General features: G+C 49.7%; 3 protein-coding genes across 3 annotated transcripts in view; 2 read left to right on the forward strand and 1 right to left on the reverse strand.

Annotated features, from left to right (window-relative positions):
* Window positions 1-4,325, reverse strand: part of tmem151ba (transmembrane protein 151Ba) — a 6,396-nt gene extending 2,071 nt beyond the window's left edge. The window contains exons 1-2 of the mRNA XM_040160385.2: window positions 3,817-4,325; window positions 1-1,937 (exon numbers count right to left, since the gene is read on the reverse strand). The exon at window positions 1-1,937 is cut by the window's left edge and continues 2,071 nt beyond it. Coding sequence (XP_040016319.2) covers window positions 489-1,937; window positions 3,817-3,903 — 1,536 coding nt within the window. The 5' untranslated portion in view covers window positions 3,904-4,325 and the 3' untranslated portion in view covers window positions 1-488. The remainder of the gene's footprint in view (window positions 1,938-3,816) is intronic.
* Window positions 4,326-5,663: 1,338 nt separating this feature from the next.
* On the forward strand, window positions 5,664-11,475 carry nfkbie (nuclear factor of kappa light polypeptide gene enhancer in B-cells inhibitor, epsilon). Its single transcript, XM_040160389.2, has 6 exons — window positions 5,664-6,503; window positions 8,477-8,579; window positions 9,322-9,532; window positions 9,631-9,719; window positions 10,467-10,715; window positions 10,982-11,475. The coding sequence occupies exons 1-6, from the start codon at window positions 6,196-6,198 to the stop codon at window positions 11,048-11,050; spliced, it is 1,029 nt and encodes a 342-aa protein (XP_040016323.2). The 5' UTR covers window positions 5,664-6,195; the 3' UTR covers window positions 11,051-11,475.
* Window positions 11,476-13,209: 1,734 nt separating this feature from the next.
* slc35b2 (solute carrier family 35 member B2) lies at window positions 13,210-18,389 on the forward strand. Its single transcript, XM_040160387.2, has 4 exons — window positions 13,210-13,513; window positions 15,704-15,891; window positions 15,984-16,144; window positions 16,591-18,389. The coding sequence occupies exons 1-4, from the start codon at window positions 13,494-13,496 to the stop codon at window positions 17,521-17,523; spliced, it is 1,302 nt and encodes a 433-aa protein (XP_040016321.1). The 5' UTR covers window positions 13,210-13,493; the 3' UTR covers window positions 17,524-18,389.
* The last annotated feature ends 2,003 nt before the right edge of the window (window positions 18,390-20,392 follow it).

The raw sequence follows: 20,392 nt of genomic DNA on the forward strand, positions 1-20,392 counted from the left end.
TTGACTTCGAATGCAAAGATTTTAATCAGCCAGTAAAAAAATATTATACATGCAGATGTTTATATTCTAATGAACTGGGCTATAAAACGTGTGTTCTGTTGGAGTCTGATTCCGCTGCTTTTCTCTCATTATTCTCAATGATGTGTGAGCGAATCACTTTCTTATCATAACGTTAATCTTAATTCCTCATTCAGACGTCCGTTAACTGACGTATTCATTTCATTTCGTGGGAATTTCTAACGTCCGAAACACATATTAGGCTCCAAATACGAGAACGTGTCCCTCGTCTGCTTGTCCGTGGCTGAGAAGTACAAACGCGAGGCAGTAACTCGGTAACTTGACTCTTCCCTTATTGGTGCTGGAGGAAACTACGTCACTTTTTGGCAATTCTGTCTTTTACAGCCGCATAGTGTTCAATCAACAGTCTCCCTCCCAGATATCCCGTTGCTTGCTGCAGTATCTGCAGAGCGCTGTCCCGTAGCCGCGGGTCACAGAGGAGTCTCCACGCGGGACCCGTTTCGGTGCAGCGAGCGGTGGTCGTGGTTCTGGCAGCCCTCGTCGCGGTGTACAATGAGCACCGGGAAGCACAGAGCGTCCCGGTAGGCCGGCGGGTCCTCCTCGCCTGTCTGCGGCCCACCCGACAGACGGTGCGAGCTCTCCGTGGGGGGGCAGGGCCGCTCGCTCAGGCTCCCGCCGCTCCGCCACAGGCAGCTCCGCCCGGACCCGTACAGGCCGCCCAGCGAGAAGCGGCTGGCGCTGAAGGGGACGCGGGGGCTCCCCGCGTTGCAGATGCTGAGGGCGCTGCGAGAGAAGATGGAGGAGCTGCTGATGGCGCGGTGGCAGCGCCGGCAGTCCTGCCTGTAGCCGCCGTAGCCGCCACACGCCGAGTAGTTGTTACAGCTTCCCGACAGCCGGGTCCGGTCCATGAGGACGGCCTCCGAGTAGCTGGGCACCAGCCGCTGGTTGGAGCGGATGTGCCACTCCAGCTCCGTGCTGTCGATGGTGTTGACCCGCGGGACGCGTCTGCAGCGCGGCCGCTCCTCAGACGGGCTCACCGGCACGTAGTCAAAGCCGAACAGCTTCTCCACGTGGTAGTGCACACAGGCGGTGTGGTACTCCGTCAGCACCCGCAGAGGCCAGGAGACGGTGAAGGCCGCCGCCACCCAGAAGGAGGAGTTGGCCGCGTACCAGGGAAGGCGGTTGGGATCACAAAAGGCGACCATGTGCTCCTTAAAGTCGACGTCCTTCAGGTGCATCCCCTCGCGTGCCTCCATGTAGTCATCCAGCCCCTCGTTCTCCGTGAAGAACCTGGCCCGCTGGCTCAGGTAAGAGTTTTCCGACTCCACGTTGGCAAAGCTGAAGCATTTGGTGAACCTCAGTTTGGTGATGGGGAAGTCCTCGAGACCCGACAGGCACTTTGCGATGTCCTTAACCCCACAGTCCCCGTAATCAAACTCCGCCTCGGCCACGTGGGTGTTGACTCGCTCGTGGTAGACCTGCGTGGTGGTGTAGGCGTCCCCGTTGCGGTAGCGCGTCACCTGCCGCGTCCTCCTAATGTAGTGGTAGCTAATGGCCTTCCACCAGATGCACGGCGTCGCCTGCTGCATCCGCTGGATGCGCTCCGTCACGCTGCCGACGTCCACCTTGCACTGCAGCTCATTCCGGGTGTAGCAGTGCCAACACTCCACCAGGTAGACCACGTAGAGCATGACCAGGAAGGCCAAAGGGATGTAGATGTAGCCCTGGGAGCAGGGACTGTCGTGGTACATCATGGACCTTCCCTTGTAAGCGATGTCGAAGGAGAGGCGCGTGACCTTGGTCAGCTGGCACCAGGCCGTGACCCCGACGCAGCCGTACATCAGCAGGGACACAAGCAGGCATTTCCAGTGGGTCTCCTGACACAAGGACTTGGTCAAGGACTGCTTCTGGGGCCGCTGCTACAAAGCGAGATGAGAAGACAGCAAAGAGTCGGTGAAACTGTTTCTATTCCTCCCTACAAGTTCAAGTACATTGGTGTGTACTTACAATGTCAATAAATCGGTGCTTGGATAAGGCTAGAAAAAGTTTTAAACGTGGTGGCTTGTGCTTTTTAAATATTTATGGACATATTCTGCGTGGTAAGTGCTTTGGCATAGTTTATGCATGAGCCGATTCCGCCTGCCTTGGTCTGTGCTTGTTATCATCAAATGCTGTTTTAGTCAAATTCAGGAAGAAATGCCTGAATAATGGAGGAGCAGCGTGTTAAGAACATGTGTTGATGTCAGTAGTGTGCTGAGCTTCTTTTAGACTGCTGCGTGGGTGAGCATGTGGCAGTAGTGAAATACTTTGGATGCATATTCGAGATTGGGAAAGAAATACCACATTTTCTGTCAAGCTATCCAGAATAGAAGGCGGCAGTTTGACTCTGCAGCACAAAGCTGGTGCCTTCCTTCATCTCCAGCGCCTGCATCAAGAGCTGGTTCCACCTTTTGAGAAGCCTGCCCACACAAACCAGGCCGAGATTCAAATTCCCCAGGGAGGGTGAATTATAACAAAATCCATTCAAATAATCTGCATTAAAGTGAATCAGCTAAAGATACGACCTCCTTCTCCATCAGCCTCTGCAAACGTGTGACCACAGCAACCGGCGTCACTGCATTGATGTATTGAATTCTATAAGTCAGCTGTGGGCTCTACGCCAAACTCGCCAATATATGAAACTAATATAAAACTCTTGGAACGGCAGCGATACAAATTCGCAGTAAATGTAAATGTTAATCTCACACAGTTCAATTAGCCACCATTTTCCCCCCATACAAAAAGTATAATACCGGAGGTAATAAGCTTAAAGAACAGTGAGTTGGACACTGACCTCAAAGGTCAATTTTTAATTAAAAACTCCCTGCTTGACGGAGCTGTTGATTTGTCCTGTCGATGGCAGAGAAGGAAGGAAGTGACTCAGCGACACAGAGGGGTTGACAGGTTGAGACTTTAGACGCAGACATTCCTGTGGTTTGTTTGCATGAGAGACCTTTAATTGGAAATACCCCAGACCTTTGTATCGCAGGGACGCCCATAGAAAGCCCCGATTTGTCGAATGAGAAAGAACATCAACATCGTGATTGTTGCTTCTGCAGGAAGGTTAAAATCCATAAAGGTCTGTTGTGAAACGCGATCAATATTCCAGGAGACAAACGGTTGAGGCGGAGCGTGCGCGCAGGACCGGAGGAGCTTCACAGTTCACGAGTTCACCGTGGAGCCTTTAACTCAGGGCCACGTTCTCCTGACATAATAAGACCAGCGGGGTTATATAAAAGTCCTCTTGTGTAACGGATATGTAACCTACCCAACATGTGTGTCTGAAGAGCAAGTTGCAGTCAATGCTAAAGGGAAAATGTGAATGTTTTGCTCATGTAAGATAATAATAAATTAGGATGGATGAAAATTCATTGGAGTGCCTCTTATAATGAAGTCAACACAATCTGATGGTAATAATACAGAATATCCCTGTAAAGATGGCCGATGTTTAAACTCAAACAAGATGTTGTCTTTAAAAGTACAAAACCAGTTTGTTCCTGGAGTTTTATGGACAAATAACTGTGGACACTTGTGAATAAATTGGCTAAATATAAATGGTCATATTCTCTCAACAGCGCCAGTTAGAATAACTATTTGAACCCCAAACCCCCAATTTTGGAAACTTGTCTGCATCCACACAGGCTCACGCGCAGACGCACAGATTCATCTGTGAACTCCAGATAATTAGGATCCGTTTATTGCCGCCATGCATTTGGATTCTTTAAACTGGCCTTAACGTGTCAACCGGCGCGTCCTCACCTCCTCCCGGGGACCGTCCCGCTCCTCTTCGGGGACCGCGGTGCTGCTGCTCCCACCGGCCGTCGCGGCGGATGCCGCAGGGGACATGATGATGATGATGGTGACAGCGGCGCAACGGGAGACCGGCTCATGGGTCTCCTGGTGGGACGGAGGGTTTCCAAATCGGGGCGATACATAAAGACAACGCGAATTCCCTCAGTGCGTCACCCACGAGAAACCCAAGCAGACCCGCTCCGAGCGCGCATCACCGCGGCGGGGGGACAGGCGGGGAGACGTCGCCTGGTGATCCGGTCCCTGCGCAGACTCCCGCCGCCCTGAACGCTGCGAGGAAACGGCGGTCGGCCCCTCTCTCTGCGCGGCGGGGGGTCCACAGCAGACAGGCAGAATGCGGAGGCACGTGGGAGCTGCCCGCGCGGCACCACGACGTAAACAACGCACACGACTCCGCGCCAGCAAATCACAACACACACACACACACACACACACACACACACACACACACACACACAGAGGCGGGGCTGCAGAGGGGGGGGCCCGACCCCCCCGCATACCATTAACGGGCAATGGGAATGCACCGGTTATGATATTAGTCATATTGATAATAAGGGAATCCTCTTTGAGGATAAAGCAGGTTTTTAAAGTTGCATCTCGCAGAAATAAGCAGCTAAAATAAGCTTTAAATGTAAAACAACACATTCAACCCCACAGAACATTTTTAAAATGTTCATTAAGATAAATTACATAATTGTAAGCACACAGTCATTTACATTGAGCCTGAAGTCCATTTTAAAGCACTGCTGACATTAAAATATTTGGTCTATGCATTGGTTTATTGTTTTACTTGAAGTGATATTTTTGATGGAGATTTCCCTTCTTTCTCATTCAACGAGTTCATAATTCTTCTCATTGTTCACATAAACATGTTATTGAAAGAGCGGATCTTTTTCACACCACCAGAACAACAGCATCCTCTTTGAGTTCCTCTGAACAAACGTATTATGATTATTGGATCAACAGAAAATAAATAAATAAATAAGTGAAATAGAAGTAGGGACAAGAATATCTGAAATAATATTCTAGATTGCTGCCATTTCTGTTTCTCAGCACTTTTTATGCAGGAACCCTTTAGACTGCTGCACAATACCTTGTTTATAGCACACAGAATTGACATCGGACTGTAGTCCGGCATGGACTGGAATGAGTAAACATCACAATAGATAACGCGTAAACAGATGGCCGTCGTGGGCAGCAGTAAAGGTATTTTCCCGACAGTCAGTGTTGTTTTATAGATTATATTATGATGAATCTGGCCCTTAACATTAGTGAGTCCTCTGGCAAAACCACAAAAAGGAATTTCAGGACAAAGGAGGCCAAAACTGATGTCTGTGTTACTCCTGAACCTTTTGGAGGTAAAAAACTGCAAGACAGAATAAATGGGACAAATATGAATAGATACATTCAAATAAGTTGTACGTTTGTTCTAAGATTTATGTAAACTGACTAATCCCTTGAATATGGTTTACTGTGGTTCCATGCCTGCCACAGTAAAGGACCTTAGGAATATTCCATACACCATTTAATGGTCATAATTCAGGGGTTCAAAACATGTACTGTTGACTTTTGTGCGTATTTGCCACTAAAGGACCATCAGCAAGTTTTAGTTCTTTAACGTATAATATTGCACAACAGTTTCGCTCATAAATACATGTAACGTATATCTTGAAGAAAAGAATGAAATACAAAATAACTTGCTACATGACCGGCGATCAATAAAAGCAGATACAGCTTTTTAAAATATACCTTTATTTTGAAAAATTCCGCTTTTACTTTTGCGTGTCGCCTCGTGACGCTCTTCCGGTTGGAGTTGCGCGTGGTTATATGCGTCTGCTCGGGGATTCCCCCGCCTGGCTCGAGCAGCTCGCGGCGCTGTTACCGGATATCGCGACGTCGAGCGGCCGCTTCTGCCGGTTTCAGCTCGATTCGAAGCCTCGTTTTACGGCGCGCGGAGCCTCTCGAACACGTTTAGAAATAACACCAAGCGGTCGGTCGGAAGCGGAGCCGCCGCGAGGGAGGGAGCGAGCCTCCCGGCCGCGAGGGAGCGAGCCTCCCGGGGAGTTGGCATGAGACGAGGCGGCGCGTTCCTCTGCTTTCACAGCGCGGCGGGGGTTTCCTCGGGTGTCGGCAGGCTGTCCTCGGAGGTCCGGTCGCATCACTGAGAACCGAGCGGGCGACAACACCACCCTCCCCCTTCCCTCCTCCCACCCCACCACCCCGGTAGTGGCCCTCGAAGCCCCGCGGAGGGAGGGAGGGGGGGAGGAGGAGGAGGAGGGAGCGTGGGGAGTGAAGGAGATCCAGAAATCCAGCGACGCCACCGCCGCCATGGCGAGCGACGACCGCCGGAAGGATGAGCCGCTGGAGGACGGCCGCGCGGACTCCGGCGTCGACTCGTACCGCTCCGCGCTGAGGTCGGAGGAGCCCCGGGAGCCGAGCGCCGACTTCAGCGGGCCGAGGGACAAGTTCACCGCCGTGGAGGAGCGCCTGGACTCCGCCTACGGCTCCTCGTCCCTCACGGCCGAGAGCCTCTCGGAGATCGTGGGGGGCTGCACGCTGGAGGAGCCGGCGCGCGGCTCCGAGCTCTCCGACCGGGAGGAGAACTTGCTCACAACCATCACAGAAGATGGAGACACGTACGTTTTCCTGTGTTTGTTTCACTGTTTTACCCTCTCGGTCGATGCACCAGCGCGGCTCTGCAGAGTCCGTCCGGCTGCTTTATGGCAATATATTTAATATGATCTCCTCGTTTCTTTAACATTAGTCATTAGTGCTGCAACTTTTTTTAATCTATAGAAGGACAGAAGAAAGTTCTCAAAGTCACATAGGACACGTTCAAATGTCTTGTGTTATCAGACAAACGTCCCACAGCAGTTCTGTAAGTTTGGGTGAAATATATGTTCTATATTGCTTTGAAATGACGCCCTGCTGGTTAAGTTCCTGTTGTTCCAGCTTATTCTGCTGGACATGTATGAGGTGACTGAAACACCCGTTAATGGAAGTCAACGGAGCACTAACCTCACACACAGGTCTCTGTGCATACTGGCTTTGTGGGGGATTTCATCGGGTAACTGCGCATTTTGTGCTGAACTTTGTCCTCGTCATGAATGTGGACGGACTTCTAAGTGAGGAAACCAGAAGTGAAACAGAAAGGCCTGGACTTCCCCTCTCGGCGCTCACAGGCCGTGTGCCTTTTCATCCAAGAAACCCGTTGATCAGGCTGGGACACACCGTGCACCCAATCCCACAATGCACTGCGGCCGCCGCATGTTTCTGGCGTGACCCCCGCTGGCCTTGTGTTGCCAAGTGGTCCGTGTTTTGGGATGGAAGCGGGCGATGACTCCTGCAGCCCGCTGTGACTCGGCCTCGTCGCTGCAGAGGTGTTGTTGCGTCTCTGACCTCTTTTCGTTTCCGCTCGCTGCTTGTTGGTGCCACACACGGTTTCATTCTCACACCCGAGACTGTCGATACCTGGGCGGGAAGAAAAAACACCTGAAACACGCCACGCTGCTGCTGAGAGAGGATTGTGCAAACGTAGATTTTTCCCCTGTGGGTTTTTTTCAACATTTCTTTTAGGTTTTATTCATTCGAGTCATACTTGAACCAGGAAGTTCCTTTTCACACACACAGGGCTGTTTGGTAGATCTATTATCCTGCAGGTGTTTAAATCTGTCGGTGGTGACTGATTCAGCTTCACGCACCGCGATACCTCACCATCACACACCGCTATCGGCATGAATGATTCATGGATTCACTTCAGCTTTCAGTTTAGTTAGTTGGAAATCACATGTCTTTGTCGTGTTTTTAGAAAAAACTCAGACGCACAAAAATGTAATTCTATGTTTTGCACTCACTGCTTGAGTTCTATTTGGGGCCTAATCATCATGTTCATGTCATGCTTTTGATTGATTGATGAGCTCTTTAATCTATAAAGCACCACACGCTCAATGATTTAGTCCATCAAACTTTAAACCGATTTCTGACTGAAGGGAGCAGATGATGCATTTTACACTTCACGCTTTGCTAAAATACCAAAACACCAGAAATGCGTTTCATCTTTGGGCGTCCAGCCCGACACGTAAAGCAACCCGAGCGCGCCTCTGATTTCAGCCCGTACGGCTCTTTGTATTGTTCTAGTTGGGTCTAAATTAAGCACTAATGCTGTGTGCCGTTTCCTGCTTTCTGCACGCATTTGTTTTCTACAACCTCCCACTCAGAGTTTGAGGTTAGCGTCTCTCTTAAAAAAAACAACTTACGTCAAGTAAAGCGCATGCATGCAGATACCGACGGGTGCTTTTAAGTTGCCCCTTTTTCCTTTGACGTCTCTTCTGTTGAAGAAGTGAAAATTCTCGTATTGCTCAACAGCCGACTACCCCAACGCCATTTAGCCCACTGGGTGTCACATTTCGAGGTAGCGTCTTGAGATGAATACTGAGGAAAATTGTGAGGCAATTTTCTCCGTCTCTTGAGATGTGTGTTTTTTTTTCCGCTGTGACTCCACTACTGCTTTTTGTGGGGGACGATGGCTCACTGCGAGATCGCTGAGGTCTGCTAGTTTTCTGCAATCGTGACTGATGAGGCGGTTTGTGTCCCCTTTGCCTCCCTGTAGGATCCTGCACTTGGCGATCATCCACGAGGACCGATTCATTGCTCACCAGTTGATGCAGCTTTTCCCACAAGACGTGCTGAACATCCAGAACAACTTGTACCAGGTAGGTCTTCTCTTCTACTCGAGCCCACTGCAGCTCCTAGTGGACTCTTTGGATGCAGGGGGGGGGGCTCGCTCACTGTCTCGTGTCTCGATTGTGGAAACGGTGGCATTATTTATACCTCGGTAGCTGCAGAGAACCGTTGTTCCTCTTTATTTGCAGTCCGTCCCCTCAAGGACGCGTCTGGGTGGTTCCAGTTTGAACTCATGAGGGACTTTGACTGGAAACCCCCCTCCTCTTCCTCCTGTAGAGGCGGCACCACAGAGCGCTGTGGGGTTTATCCCAGTGTGCACGGGGGGACTCACATTTGGACACATTGCCAGGACAAATTCTTCTTAATCCCGTTGGGTTCTTAAAAGAAAGTCCTTCGCCTAAATTGTTTGCATATTGTTTAGTAAAAAATAAAGTTTCACAGCTGCACTTCAGTCCATCTGATGATGAATTCTACTGAAGCGATGAGGCCGCTCGCGTTCTACTCCCCATTAGACCAGAATACTGAGCGCTGCCATAATGAAAACGTGCAGCTTCATTTCATGGAAACCGGAGAGGAGCAAGTTCTGTTTCAAGAGGCATTCTGGGAAAAGTTGAACGACATAAACCACAAAGAAACGCCAACTGATAAAGTCTGCAACTCTTATTCTGGTTTTGAAATTGTAAAATAATCTTTGGTTCAAGCATCAATTATGATAAACCTCCAGGGACTTGCTGGTTCGATCGCGTTACCTTTGTCTTCTGGTTCCCTCAGAGCCCTCTGCATCTGGCCACCTACCTGAACCTTGCCGACGTGGTGAAGGGCCTGGTGGAGAAGGGGGCCAGTTTGGAGCTGCAGGACCAGGAGGGCAACACGGCGCTCCACGTGGCCTGCCAGCACGGGCAGACCGAGTGCGCCGGCGAAATGACCAGAGAGGCTTCGCCCAGCAAACTGGCCCCGGTCCTGGAGACCCAGAACTGGAGAGGTGAGGAGTTTCTATGTGTCTGAATCTCACGCTCTTCAGATCAGCCGGGGAGGTGCGGCACTATTTACCGCTCCGTTTGAAAGGGTTTGTCCTTGCAGGTCTTGCCTGTCTTCACTTGGCTGCACTCCACAGGCAGCATCACATCATGAAGCTCCTGGTGAACAAGGGAGCAGACCTGAATGTCCAGGTTAGTCTGTGGGGGGGCGATGGTGGCACGTCGAGTAGAGAGGGAGCAAGGTTGGCGGTTCGAGTCCCGGCTGCTCCATGTCAAAGTGTCCCTGAGCGAGACACCAGAACACTAGCTGCAAAAATGTACAACGCCGTGTGTTACTAATGTGATGTAACTAAATGACCCGTGATGATTGAACTACATCAAATGGTTTCTTATGGTTTTCAATTAGACATTAAAGTATATTTTATCTCACACAATAGAAATGAGAAGCTTTCTGTTATTCACGTCCTTTGGTGTGAAATCGGCTTCAGATTGTCCCCGTAGACTTCGACCCTGACTTGTCCCTCATGAACGAAAAGCCGTTTACGGTTGTCTCCGTGTTTCCGCGGCGCGTCAGTATTTCTAATCCCACGTATCTCTTTTCTAACGGTTTTCTTCTCCTTAAGTCTGCGTCACCGGTGCAACGCTGACCGTGATACGAGCCGCCGGCTTTACGGGGACATAATTAGATTGGAGATGTGATTAACTTTCTATTGATGGAAGGGAACACGGGAGTCACTCCTGACAGCCACCCCAGACCTTCCTCTCCCGTTAAACCCCCGCGGTGCCTCACGCGCTGCTCGTTTCAATGATTACTTACTACGTCGTTTCCTCCAAATGAAGATAAACGCGTCCATACTTTCAAACCAAGTCAAATATCAACAAAAAATGTAATCGTCGCCTTCGTGTAACTCTGGAACTTTCCACCTACGCGTCTCGCAGGAAGGTACGAGCGGAAAAACAGCCCTTCATCTCGCCGCCGAGCTGCACGACGTGGCGTCCGTGAAGCTGCTGCTCAGCAGGGGAGCCAACGTGGACGCCGCCATGTTTAACGGCTGCACGCCGTTGCATCTGGCAGTGGGGAGACAGGACGCCGCCATCGCCCACCTCCTCTGCCAGTCGGGCGCCGACACCATGCTGCGGAACATGGAGGACGAAACGGCGCTGGATCTTGCCGACGGCAACGATGACGTGAGTTCTTGTGATCGACGGTTTCAGGAACATCAGCAAACTGGACCAACCGGCGTAGATGAGTAGATCAGTTCCTCCACTGGAGAAACGAGCAGACAAAGAACGTGGGCCTCCGCGGAGTTTAATGGATCCTTCATATGAAGTTAGAGTTCAACGGGATTCATTCTCACCTTTGCTGCCGTGTCTTCCAGTGCAGAGCTTTCATGCTGTGTGTCATTCTGAGGAAGCCTCAGTAAAATGGGACTTTTTGTGTCCTTGTCTTTCAGATCTTGGCTCTATTTCCTTTTGATGACATCCAGATCTCCGGGAGGTCGGTGGTCAGTGTGAAGTTTTGAGCCGGATCAAAAGGCCTAATAACAATGTTGACATTTTCTCGAGCTCCCCTGTAGTCGAAACCTTTTGATTTAAAAAAAGAAAAAAGCATAAAATAAAGCAAACCTGCATTTGTAGCCCATGATTTGATTTGTATTAATCTATTATGTAGACTAACCCAATATGAGGTATGAGGTATTTCAGGTTTATAAACCTCTGACAAAGTGATCCTGAATCTTCCGGCGTGGTTTTCTCATCTTTCTGCTTGTTTCCTCGTGTCCACCAGCTGAGGGTTTGCCACTTGGTGTTTTGAAGCGGTTTTCTCTATTTATCTCATCGAGCCTTTAGTCTGCAACAACTATTAATTTACTTTGGTGTGTAATTACATTGCTGTGTTTAGTTAATATAAGTAGTTTGTTTATTTTGTAATAAAAAGAGGAGGGAAAAACTCGCTGTATATTGTACTTTTCTTCTGGGTAGACGGGAGTTTGGAAACATTATGTGCTGGTTTAGAAGCATCAGTGATGTTTGTGGCATCTATACAACTATATACATCTATATACTATACATCTATAAAAAAAACACAATCTCCAACTTGTGTGCTGCGCCAGTAGGAGCAAGTTCATCAAAAAACGTTCATCTGATGCCATTTCAGAGAAAGGGGTTGTAATCAAACAAGCTTTGCAATCATTTTAAGCGCATTTGTACAAATCTGTGTTGCTGCTTTTGCGTTGTTGAATTGGACCATTGAATGTAGAGTAAATCACGGGTCCTGATGACGGAGTTCTGCTCTGTTTCCTGTCAGGTGAATCTTTTGTTTGGCTTCTTCCTCATGGCTCCAATGACACAATGACTGAGGAGCGGCTGGAAATTCCGCTGTGTCTCGTAGGCGCATTCCAACACGGCCGCTGGCTCGCAGGTGTTTTACGCTTTTATCTGCGGCAGAAATGAGTTCATTCGTTCGCTGGTAAACGGTGCTGTGAGGCTTTGATTCGTGTGTAGAAACACAACTTATTATGGTAACATCTTCTACACCAGAGTTGTGAAACTATAACTACTTCCCCATTTAGCTTATCGCCTGAAGCTATTTGTGTTAGAAATAAAATCTACAATAGGTAACGCTGGTTAGTATGACATTTTCAGTTACCATTCGATACTAATGCCTGTTTGCCTTTCCTATGAATGCGCAAAGTATTTGCTTTAGCAATGCATTTCACATCGAATCAAACGCTGCTTTTACTAATGATGGAAATAACATTTCAATTAAACTAAACTGTCACATTGTGAAGGTGACGGATGTAAACACAAAAGTATCTAAGGGACAGATTCATTCAAGTATATGTGTCATATTATAGCAGTGGTGGGAGAAGGAAGTAAAGTGTAAAATTAACTCTACAAGCAAAAGTCCTGCCTTGGCTTCTTCCATAGCTGACATTGTGAAAGGTCACATGTGTAAATAACTATAATGTGATCCGCTTTGAAGAGGCAATTCTAGGCGCCTACTCAGCGGCTTGGCTTACTTTAATGAACAGGGCCATGACCAACAACACGGTGTCCGCTCCACCTGGGACCTCACTGCTGTGTCTGCATTTAGAAAAACAAAATAATGTAAAAAGTTATTTATGTAAATACTAAATGAGTATTCAAAGTAATCATACTTATTATGCAGAGTAAACAGTTTCATTTATCCCTTGTGTCATTATCTTAATAATAATCTGTGCATTTTAATGTTATTTTAACTACCTAATTTATTGCTTCTAACTTTAACAACAAATAAATGGAGTTGACTTGTGTTGGTCCTTCAAGTATAAAAACCCAAACGTTGCTGTTTGTGCTACAAGTGTTCCTTGAGTTTTGACCTTTGCTTTAATACTTAATACACTTTCAAATAGTTTTCTCATTTCTGTCACTGCTTGAAAGCTTTTGATTTCACCGTCTGAGGAGCAAAAGAAGGACGCAGAGGTTAAAAAATCAATTAGTCTGAACCTAAACATACATAATGTTCCACCTAGTAAACTAGTATGGATTTCTCTGATTTCTTGTCTGTTTTTTGAAGGGGATGGGTGAGGTCTGTTTATATAGTGTACAGTATTTTTGACTCGCAATACCTGCATGAAAGGTAAAAAGTAGTAAAAATAAAAGTAGCTAAAAAAATAAAATAAAATACTTTCGCCTTGCAATTACCCCTCCGCGCCTGCAGGGGTCGCCGGTGTCGGCGCTGTTCTCCATCTCCGGCACCGCCGCCTCCCCTGTGGAGCAAAGAGGAAGAGAGCTTTTCCTGCTCCACTGGACCAACCGGAACCGACACCTCGGCCATTGAGGAGGACAAGTTGAAGACGTCGGTAGCTGAAGGCGGCTGGACCGAAAGAAGACAAGCTGTTGTTTGGTCGGCGGCCGGTTTCATGCTCCGGCTCAGCGGACACCTTTGATTCCGTCGGCGTGTGAGCGGCGTCGAGGCCGCGGACAATGCCGTCGATTTCACGGAGGTAAATGTGATGATGATGAGCGACGCGCGGGGCCGATGGGTGAATTGTGACGGCGAACCGTTATTTTTTACTCACTCGTACGTGACTTTAACGGGGAGCGTATTTCTGAAGTCTGCGAACAAGCGACTACCGGTAACTAACTAACGCGACGAGCACCGGTAACTAACGCGATGACCACCGGTAACTACCACGACGAACACCGGTAACTAACCCGACGAGCACCGGTAACTACCACGACGAGCACCGGTAACTACCACGACGAACACCGGTAACTAACGCGACGAGCACCGGTAACTAACGCGATGACCACCGGTAACTACCACGACGAGCACCGGTAACTACCACGACGAACACCGGTAACGTGGTCTACATGGACCGCAGCAGAACCCTGTTACGTGACGTCAATAGCCGCCCTCATAAATTGGCTTCATATTTCTGCTGCTGACGTGACTTTTGTTACTTGATACGCGTATAAACGGGTTATTCAGTGTAATGGAGGCTCGGGGGGACCGGCTGTAGTCCTGTATGGAGGCTCGGGGGGACCGGCTGTAGTCCTGTATGGAGGCTCGGGGGGGACCGGCTGTAGTCCTGTATGGAGGCTCGGGGGGGACCGGCTGTAGTCCTGTATGGAGGCTCGGGGGGACCGGCTGTAGTCCTGTACGGGGTCTCGGGGGGACCGGCTGTAGTCCTGTATGGAGGCTCGGGGGGGACCGGCTGTAGTCCTGTATGGAGGCTCGGGGGGACCGGCTGTAGTCCTGTATGGAGGCTCGGGGGGGACCGGCTGTAGTCCTGTATGGAGGCTCGGGGGGGACCGGCTGTAGTCCTGTATGGAGGCTCGGGGGGACCGGCTGTAGTCCTGTACGGGGTCTCGGGGGACCAGCTGTAGGTGCGTTGTCCCGTGTGCTGGTGGTGGGTTTGCTCGCTGCATTCCTCCATGTAATGAGCTGCTTGTTCGGGGCCGAGCTTCTCTCCCTCCCGGCAGTGGACCGGGCTGGTTGGGCCCCGGCAGACCCCCTCACAAAGAGGCTCTGTTTTGATTCAGGCCCACAGGCCCCCCAGGAGGAGGCCCGGCCTCACTGCCTTCCAGTGCCACGACAGCAAGGAGCACTTTTCTCCTGGAAAAGGTTTTTTTTATTACATTACATCACATGTCATTTAGCTGACGCTTTTATCCAAAGCGACGTACAATAAGTGCGTTCAACCATAGGGTACAAACTCAGGAGAACAAGAAACAAGAAAGTGCAATTTCCTCAAATAAGCCAGTTTACAATTTGCTATAGATGAGTGACGTCACAAGTACAATTTAAGTGCTACAGTTTGTTAGTCTTTAGTGGAGGTAGAGTCTGAAGAGGTGTGTCTTTAGTTTGCGGCGGAAGATGTGAAGGCTCTCTGTGGTCCTGATGTCTTCAGAGAGCTCGTTCCACCATTTCGGCGCAAGGACAGCGAAGAGTCGAGACCTAGTCGAGTGTTTTGCTCTCAGTGAGGGAGGGACGAGTAGTTTTGCAGATGCAGAGCGGAGAGTGCGGGTTGGGATGTCGGGTTTGACCAGGTCCTGGATGTAAGCTGGACCCGATCCATTCACAGCATGGTACGTGAGCACCATGTTTAGAACTGGATGCGGGCGGCCACCGGTACCAGTGAAGAGAGCGGAGGAGTGGAGTAGTGTGGGAGAATTTCGGAAGGTTGAAGACCAGTGGAGCTGCTGCATTCTGGATGAGCTGCAGAGGTTGAATGGCGGTGGCAGGGAGACCAGCCAGGAGGGAGTTGCAGTAGTCCAGGCGGGAGATGACAAGAGCCTGAATCAGTACCTGCGCTGCCTTCTTATCCAGTTATTCGATTAAATATCTCGTCCCGTCCATCCGATCCATCACGCCTGGTTTAATACGCGATCATGTCGTGTGTGTGTGTGAAAGCCGCTGGGAAAGAAGCTGCGCTGCAAATCACGTTTGAGACATTTGAGAACACGTGGATAGATTCAGATTTGACTCTAAAAATACAACCATTCAAACAAGATGTAAACCGTCCAGCATCATAGAATGAAAAGTTCCACTTGTGTGTGTGTGTGTGTGTGTGTGTGTGTGTGTCTCCATATGAGACTCTTATCACCACTAACATTGTTTTATTGATTGATTGATCATAACTGTGTTCACAATGTGGTCTGACTGACTCTCTTATTGTCCCGTCCTGTAGGGTTCTCCCTGCATTTGTGTGTCTCCTCATCCCTCCCATGGTGGCTGCTGAGGAGTTGTCACTACTGGACGGCTGGCATGATGTTTGGCTCCTCCGCTTCCTTGTCAACATCCTGGGATACTCCACCATCATCATCCCGGGATACTTCCTCATCAGCTACTTCAAGCGGACCAATTACTTAGAAAAAGGTACGGGCCTGTTGATTGGACGACGCCTTTGTCGGTCCTCCTCCACTTGAAGTTGATCCGCGTCGCGTCTTCGTGTGGCCGCTGTCTTTCAGGTAACGGGATCTGTTTCCCGCTCATCAAGACCTGCGTGTTCGGCAGTGAGGCCAAAGCGGGTCTGCTGGCCGAGGTCACCGTGGCACCGAGGATCGAGGGGGATTCCGGCTCGTCGCTCAAACAGGCCGTCAAGTTAATCTTCTGTGCCGCCGGACTTCAGGTGGGGCCCCTTCAGGAGTGGCGTGTGGTCTTAACGCCATCCACTGGCGCCGTGTTTGTGCAGCTGTGGGACGTGGTTTCATGTTTGTTGTGCGCTTTGCTCTCGGGTGACTCACTATTTGAAATAGATGCTCCACGTCTGTTGGTTGTGTAAATAGGAACCGCTTCGTTGTCCTCTTCATCCTGGTCATGAATCGACCCGTCCGATTGTGACAGGGACAAAATGCTGCTGTTTATTGATTTGCCATTCAAAGAATCAACGGCCTGAGAGAAGCAGTTTTATGTCCAGATACAGTAGATCAACATCTGTCATAGAGCAGAGAGGTGTCCCCCTGAACGTCCTACACAGGACAAGAAACTAAAATACACAATGAATTAGCGTTGAAACATTCGACTGGAACGGTGTCGTTGTAGAGCACAAGCTGACCTCAGCCCTGTGATCCTTAGGCGTCGTACCTGACGTGGGGCGTCCTGCAAGAGCGGGTGATGACGGGCTCCTACGGGGCCACGACTCCCGAGGACGAGGGCGAGAAGTTCAAGGACTCCCAGTTCCTGGTCTTCATGAACCGCATCCTGGCCCTGACCGTGTCGGGCCTGTGGTGCGTCCTGTTCAAGCAGCCCCGCCACGGCGCGCCCATGTACAAGTACTCCTTCGCCTCGCTGTCCAACATCATGAGCAGCTGGTGTCAGTACGAGGCCCTCAAGTACATCAGCTTCCCCACCCAGGTGCTGGCCAAGGCCTCCAAGGTCATCCCCGTCATGCTCATGGGCAAGATGGTCTCCCACAAGAGCTACGAGTACTGGGAGTACTTCACCGCCGTGCTCATCTCGCTGGGCGTCAGCATGTTCCTGTTGTCCAGCACGCCCAGCAAGCACCTGTCCACCGTCACCACCTTCAGCGGCGTGGTCATCCTGGTGGGCTACATCGTCTTCGACAGCTTCACCTCCAACTGGCAGGACAACCTGTTCAAGCACAAGATGTCGTCGGTGCAGATGATGTTCGGCGTGAACCTGTTCTCCTGCCTCTTCACCGTGGGCTCGCTGCTCGAGCAGGGCGCCTTCTTCGACTCGCTGGCCTTCATGACGCGCCACTCCGAGTTCGCCTTCCACGCCGTGCTGCTGTCCGTGTGCTCGGCGTGCGGCCAGCTCTTCATCTTCTACACCATCAGCCAGTTTGGCGCGGCGGTCTTCACCATCATCATGACCCTGCGCCAGGCCATCGCCATCCTGCTGTCCTGCTTCCTGTACGGCCACGCCGTCACCGTGGTGGGGGGGTTTGGCGTCGCCGTGGTCTTCTTGGCGCTTTTCCTGCGGGTGTACGCCCGCAGCCGCATGAAGGCCGGGCGGCGGGCGGCGCTGCCGCTGGCGCAGAAGGTGTAGCGCGGCGCGGCGGACTGAGCCACGGCGGCCGTGGTGCTTTTTGTCTTACTGCTTTTTTTAACTCTTCTTTTCCATGTTTGTGTCTTCGTCTGGTACAGGAAGGGATTTTGACGTTTTTGACACTTACACCAAAAGGCCCCCCGGGGGTCACAGAAGCTTTGAGTGCCTGTAAGATCGTCTTCTACACGAATCCCAAACCACAAACTGTGTAAACTGCCTCTTCACCACGTTCATACTTCTACGGTAGAATATTTCCCCCCAAAACCGCCGCACGAGGCTTCCAGCCACACAACGAGCGCCTGAACCACGTTGCCCTTCTCAGGCCCGCGTGTCGGGTTCGGGGAGCGGCGGGCGTCTGCTTGTCAAACCGAAGCACCATGTTTGACCGACGTGGGCAGCGGATCCTCGTTCATTCCAAATCTAAAACACAGGACTTTTCTTTCTGGAGTAGTGAACGGGACTTTGACCTTCAGTAGCGTTGTTCTCCTTTCTCGGTCCTCCATGTTGGAGAACGCGGGTCTTTTTATTGTGTTAAGCTGTAAACCGTCGAGGAGGAGGCAGTTGTTACAAAGAGCACTTTGTATGAACCATTTGAACCAAAACACCAGTGAAACACGCTGATGTGGGTTCGTTTTGCACGACATCGTTTAGAGGAAAACACTTTCCTTTCCTTTGGTTGTCCTTTTCATTCATTTCATAAAGCATTTTAAATTAACTCGACACTCCAGTGAAGATCCGTTTGTTTCTGTGCTGCAGAACTTTCCTCGTGTCCGGTGAAACACACGAACCTTCACTTTACCGTCGCTGCAACTGACAGTGACAGGACAGTTTTAACAGTCGAAGTTTCAATTAAAAAAGATTCAAAAGATTTTGTAGAAGTGTATAATAATAATAAGTCTCTGTCTTTAAGACTCAAAGTAACCAAAAGTTGTTGGACATTAGTCCCATTAGTCCCATTAGTGGACGAACTGAATATTTTACCCGAAGGTCAAACGTCGTACGGGACGAAACGTCCTTCCACCAGCAGCCGTCTGCGATTCGTCTTTTCTATGTTTTGTCTGAGAAAGTGTTTTGGCCCAATGAGCCGAACCGTTGGAGGACATTTGGGTCTTCAGGAGTAACGGCTAAACGTCCAGTTAGCGGCGCGTGTCCAACGGGTGAAACGTGTCGTAGGTTTTTCTCTCTTTGGTCTTTTCAAGAAGAAAAAAAACATGCGTGTTATTTCTGAAACAAACTTTTCATCATTCTGCACTAATTCACAAACCGCTGTAATGATTCACTGAACATCAAACCGAAGACCGTGTTTGACTGTAGTGAGAACAAAACGTTAACCGGTGCCGCCGCTGCTCGATGGGGGAATTTCCCCGCACTTCATCCAACGCCGTCTGCTCCGGGTTTGTGCGTCACGACGTCAGCGCCTCTTTTCAATAACGCAAATTAAAAACCGAGATCTGGGGTCTGATCAGTAATCAATCATTCAAGTTCTACAGAGGCAAGTACAACATTAGAGCGTGGCCACACACGCACAAAACCAACAGGCAGATATTTGCACACACATACGTGTGTGTGTGTGTGTGTGTGTGTGGTTGAACTTGACTGATTTTCTTATAAATCGTATTTGGGAAATCTAAACAAAGCAAACCGGCTCCTTTACTGACATTTGCCGTAAACAAACACAGAGCCGCCCTGAAGGTCATCGTTCCCGTGGTTACTGCCTTACTTCAGGTCAAAGGTCGTCGCTTGTTCTCGTCATCTCGCTTTCTTGCTATTTGATGCAAAGCGTCAAACGCGAGAAGTAACGCGATGCCTGGAAGTGTTTCACTGATCGTGGTGATTGTGTTTTCCTCGCGTTGTAAATGTCACTGTGGAATCGTGTGCAACACTTTGCACACTTTGCAAAACCAAACTAATCCGCAGATCTGAAATAAAAACCACAACCTCAGTTGTCATCACGAAGGGGGCCACACACCGACGTTCTAGACGTAGACAGACGAGACGTGCGTCCAGTGTCTCCGGAGGACAATACGCAGAAAAAGACAACAGGAGACAAAGCTTTTTCTGGACTGTCTTTACTTTCTGGTCAATCTATGATCTACATTTGTCTTTTAGAAATATATGTGTTACTTTTTTTTTATGTTTGGCCAAACAGTTTTATCTCAAAGTACATTCTTGTCAGCCCTGAGAAGAATCTCCTTTAACACACCACGTAGTCTGAGCTTGTTTGCGTCACACAAGGCTTGTGGTTTTCCATCGAGGCCGATGACGGCGTCCACCTGTGAGGCCGCCTGTGTTAGTGATGCCGACGGTCAGCCCCGTCCTGCTGAAAGCCTTCACAGCTGCGTCCAGGACGGCCCGCAGGCCTCGTGGAGCCACCTAGCCGACGTACTATATGACGCACAGGGGGAAGACGTTAAAGAGCACTGGCGCTTGTCCTCCTCTTGTCCCTCTGGCATTCATACGATCATGAAACTGTCGGAGGGTGTTGACAAACTTGCTAGGGCATCTAAACCGGAGCGGGATGTCCCACGGTAGGTGTCTCTGCAGCGTCGAAGGCCTTTCAGAGGTCGACCAAAGCCATAAAAAAAAAGCACTTTTCGTGAAGTTGCCGCGCAGTGAAGAGCGAGTCAACTGCACTGAGGACAAGTCAAAAGCCTTCAGCGCAAAACTCAGCCAACTAAGATATCAGGCAACAGGCTACAGCTAACGTTAGCTACACGCACTGCTGAGGCCTCAACAGTGTGCAGTTTAAAAAGATTGTATAAATGTCTAACATAGAAAGTGCATTGTTTTTTCCTTTAATTTGAATAAATGATGCAACGAGAGTTCATTCCTTCAAGCACTCGATCACCACGGTGCTCGTTGCAGATTC

This window comes from Gasterosteus aculeatus, chromosome 18 (genome assembly GCF_964276395.1).
Source record: "Gasterosteus aculeatus chromosome 18, fGasAcu3.hap1.1, whole genome shotgun sequence".
Taxonomy (NCBI): Eukaryota; Metazoa; Chordata; class Actinopteri; order Perciformes; family Gasterosteidae; genus Gasterosteus; species Gasterosteus aculeatus.

Excerpts from the sequence above, each read along its gene's own strand:
- nfkbie (XM_040160389.2), top strand. The coding sequence starts at position 6,196 with ATGGCGAGCGACGACCGCCGGAAGGATGAGCCGCTGGAGGACGGCCGC. Across the intron at positions 8,580-9,321 it reads TCCAGAACAACTTGTACCAG|AGCCCTCTGCATCTGGCCAC; the intron begins GTAGGTCTTCTC and ends TGGTTCCCTCAG. Across the intron at positions 10,716-10,981 it reads TTGCCGACGGCAACGATGAC|ATCTTGGCTCTATTTCCTTT; the intron begins GTGAGTTCTTGT and ends CTTGTCTTTCAG.
- slc35b2 (XM_040160387.2), top strand. The coding sequence starts at position 13,494 with ATGCCGTCGATTTCACGGAG. Across the intron at positions 13,514-15,703 it reads ATGCCGTCGATTTCACGGAG|GGTTCTCCCTGCATTTGTGT; the intron begins GTAAATGTGATG and ends CCCGTCCTGTAG. Across the intron at positions 16,145-16,590 it reads TCTGTGCCGCCGGACTTCAG|GCGTCGTACCTGACGTGGGG; the intron begins GTGGGGCCCCTT and ends TGTGATCCTTAG.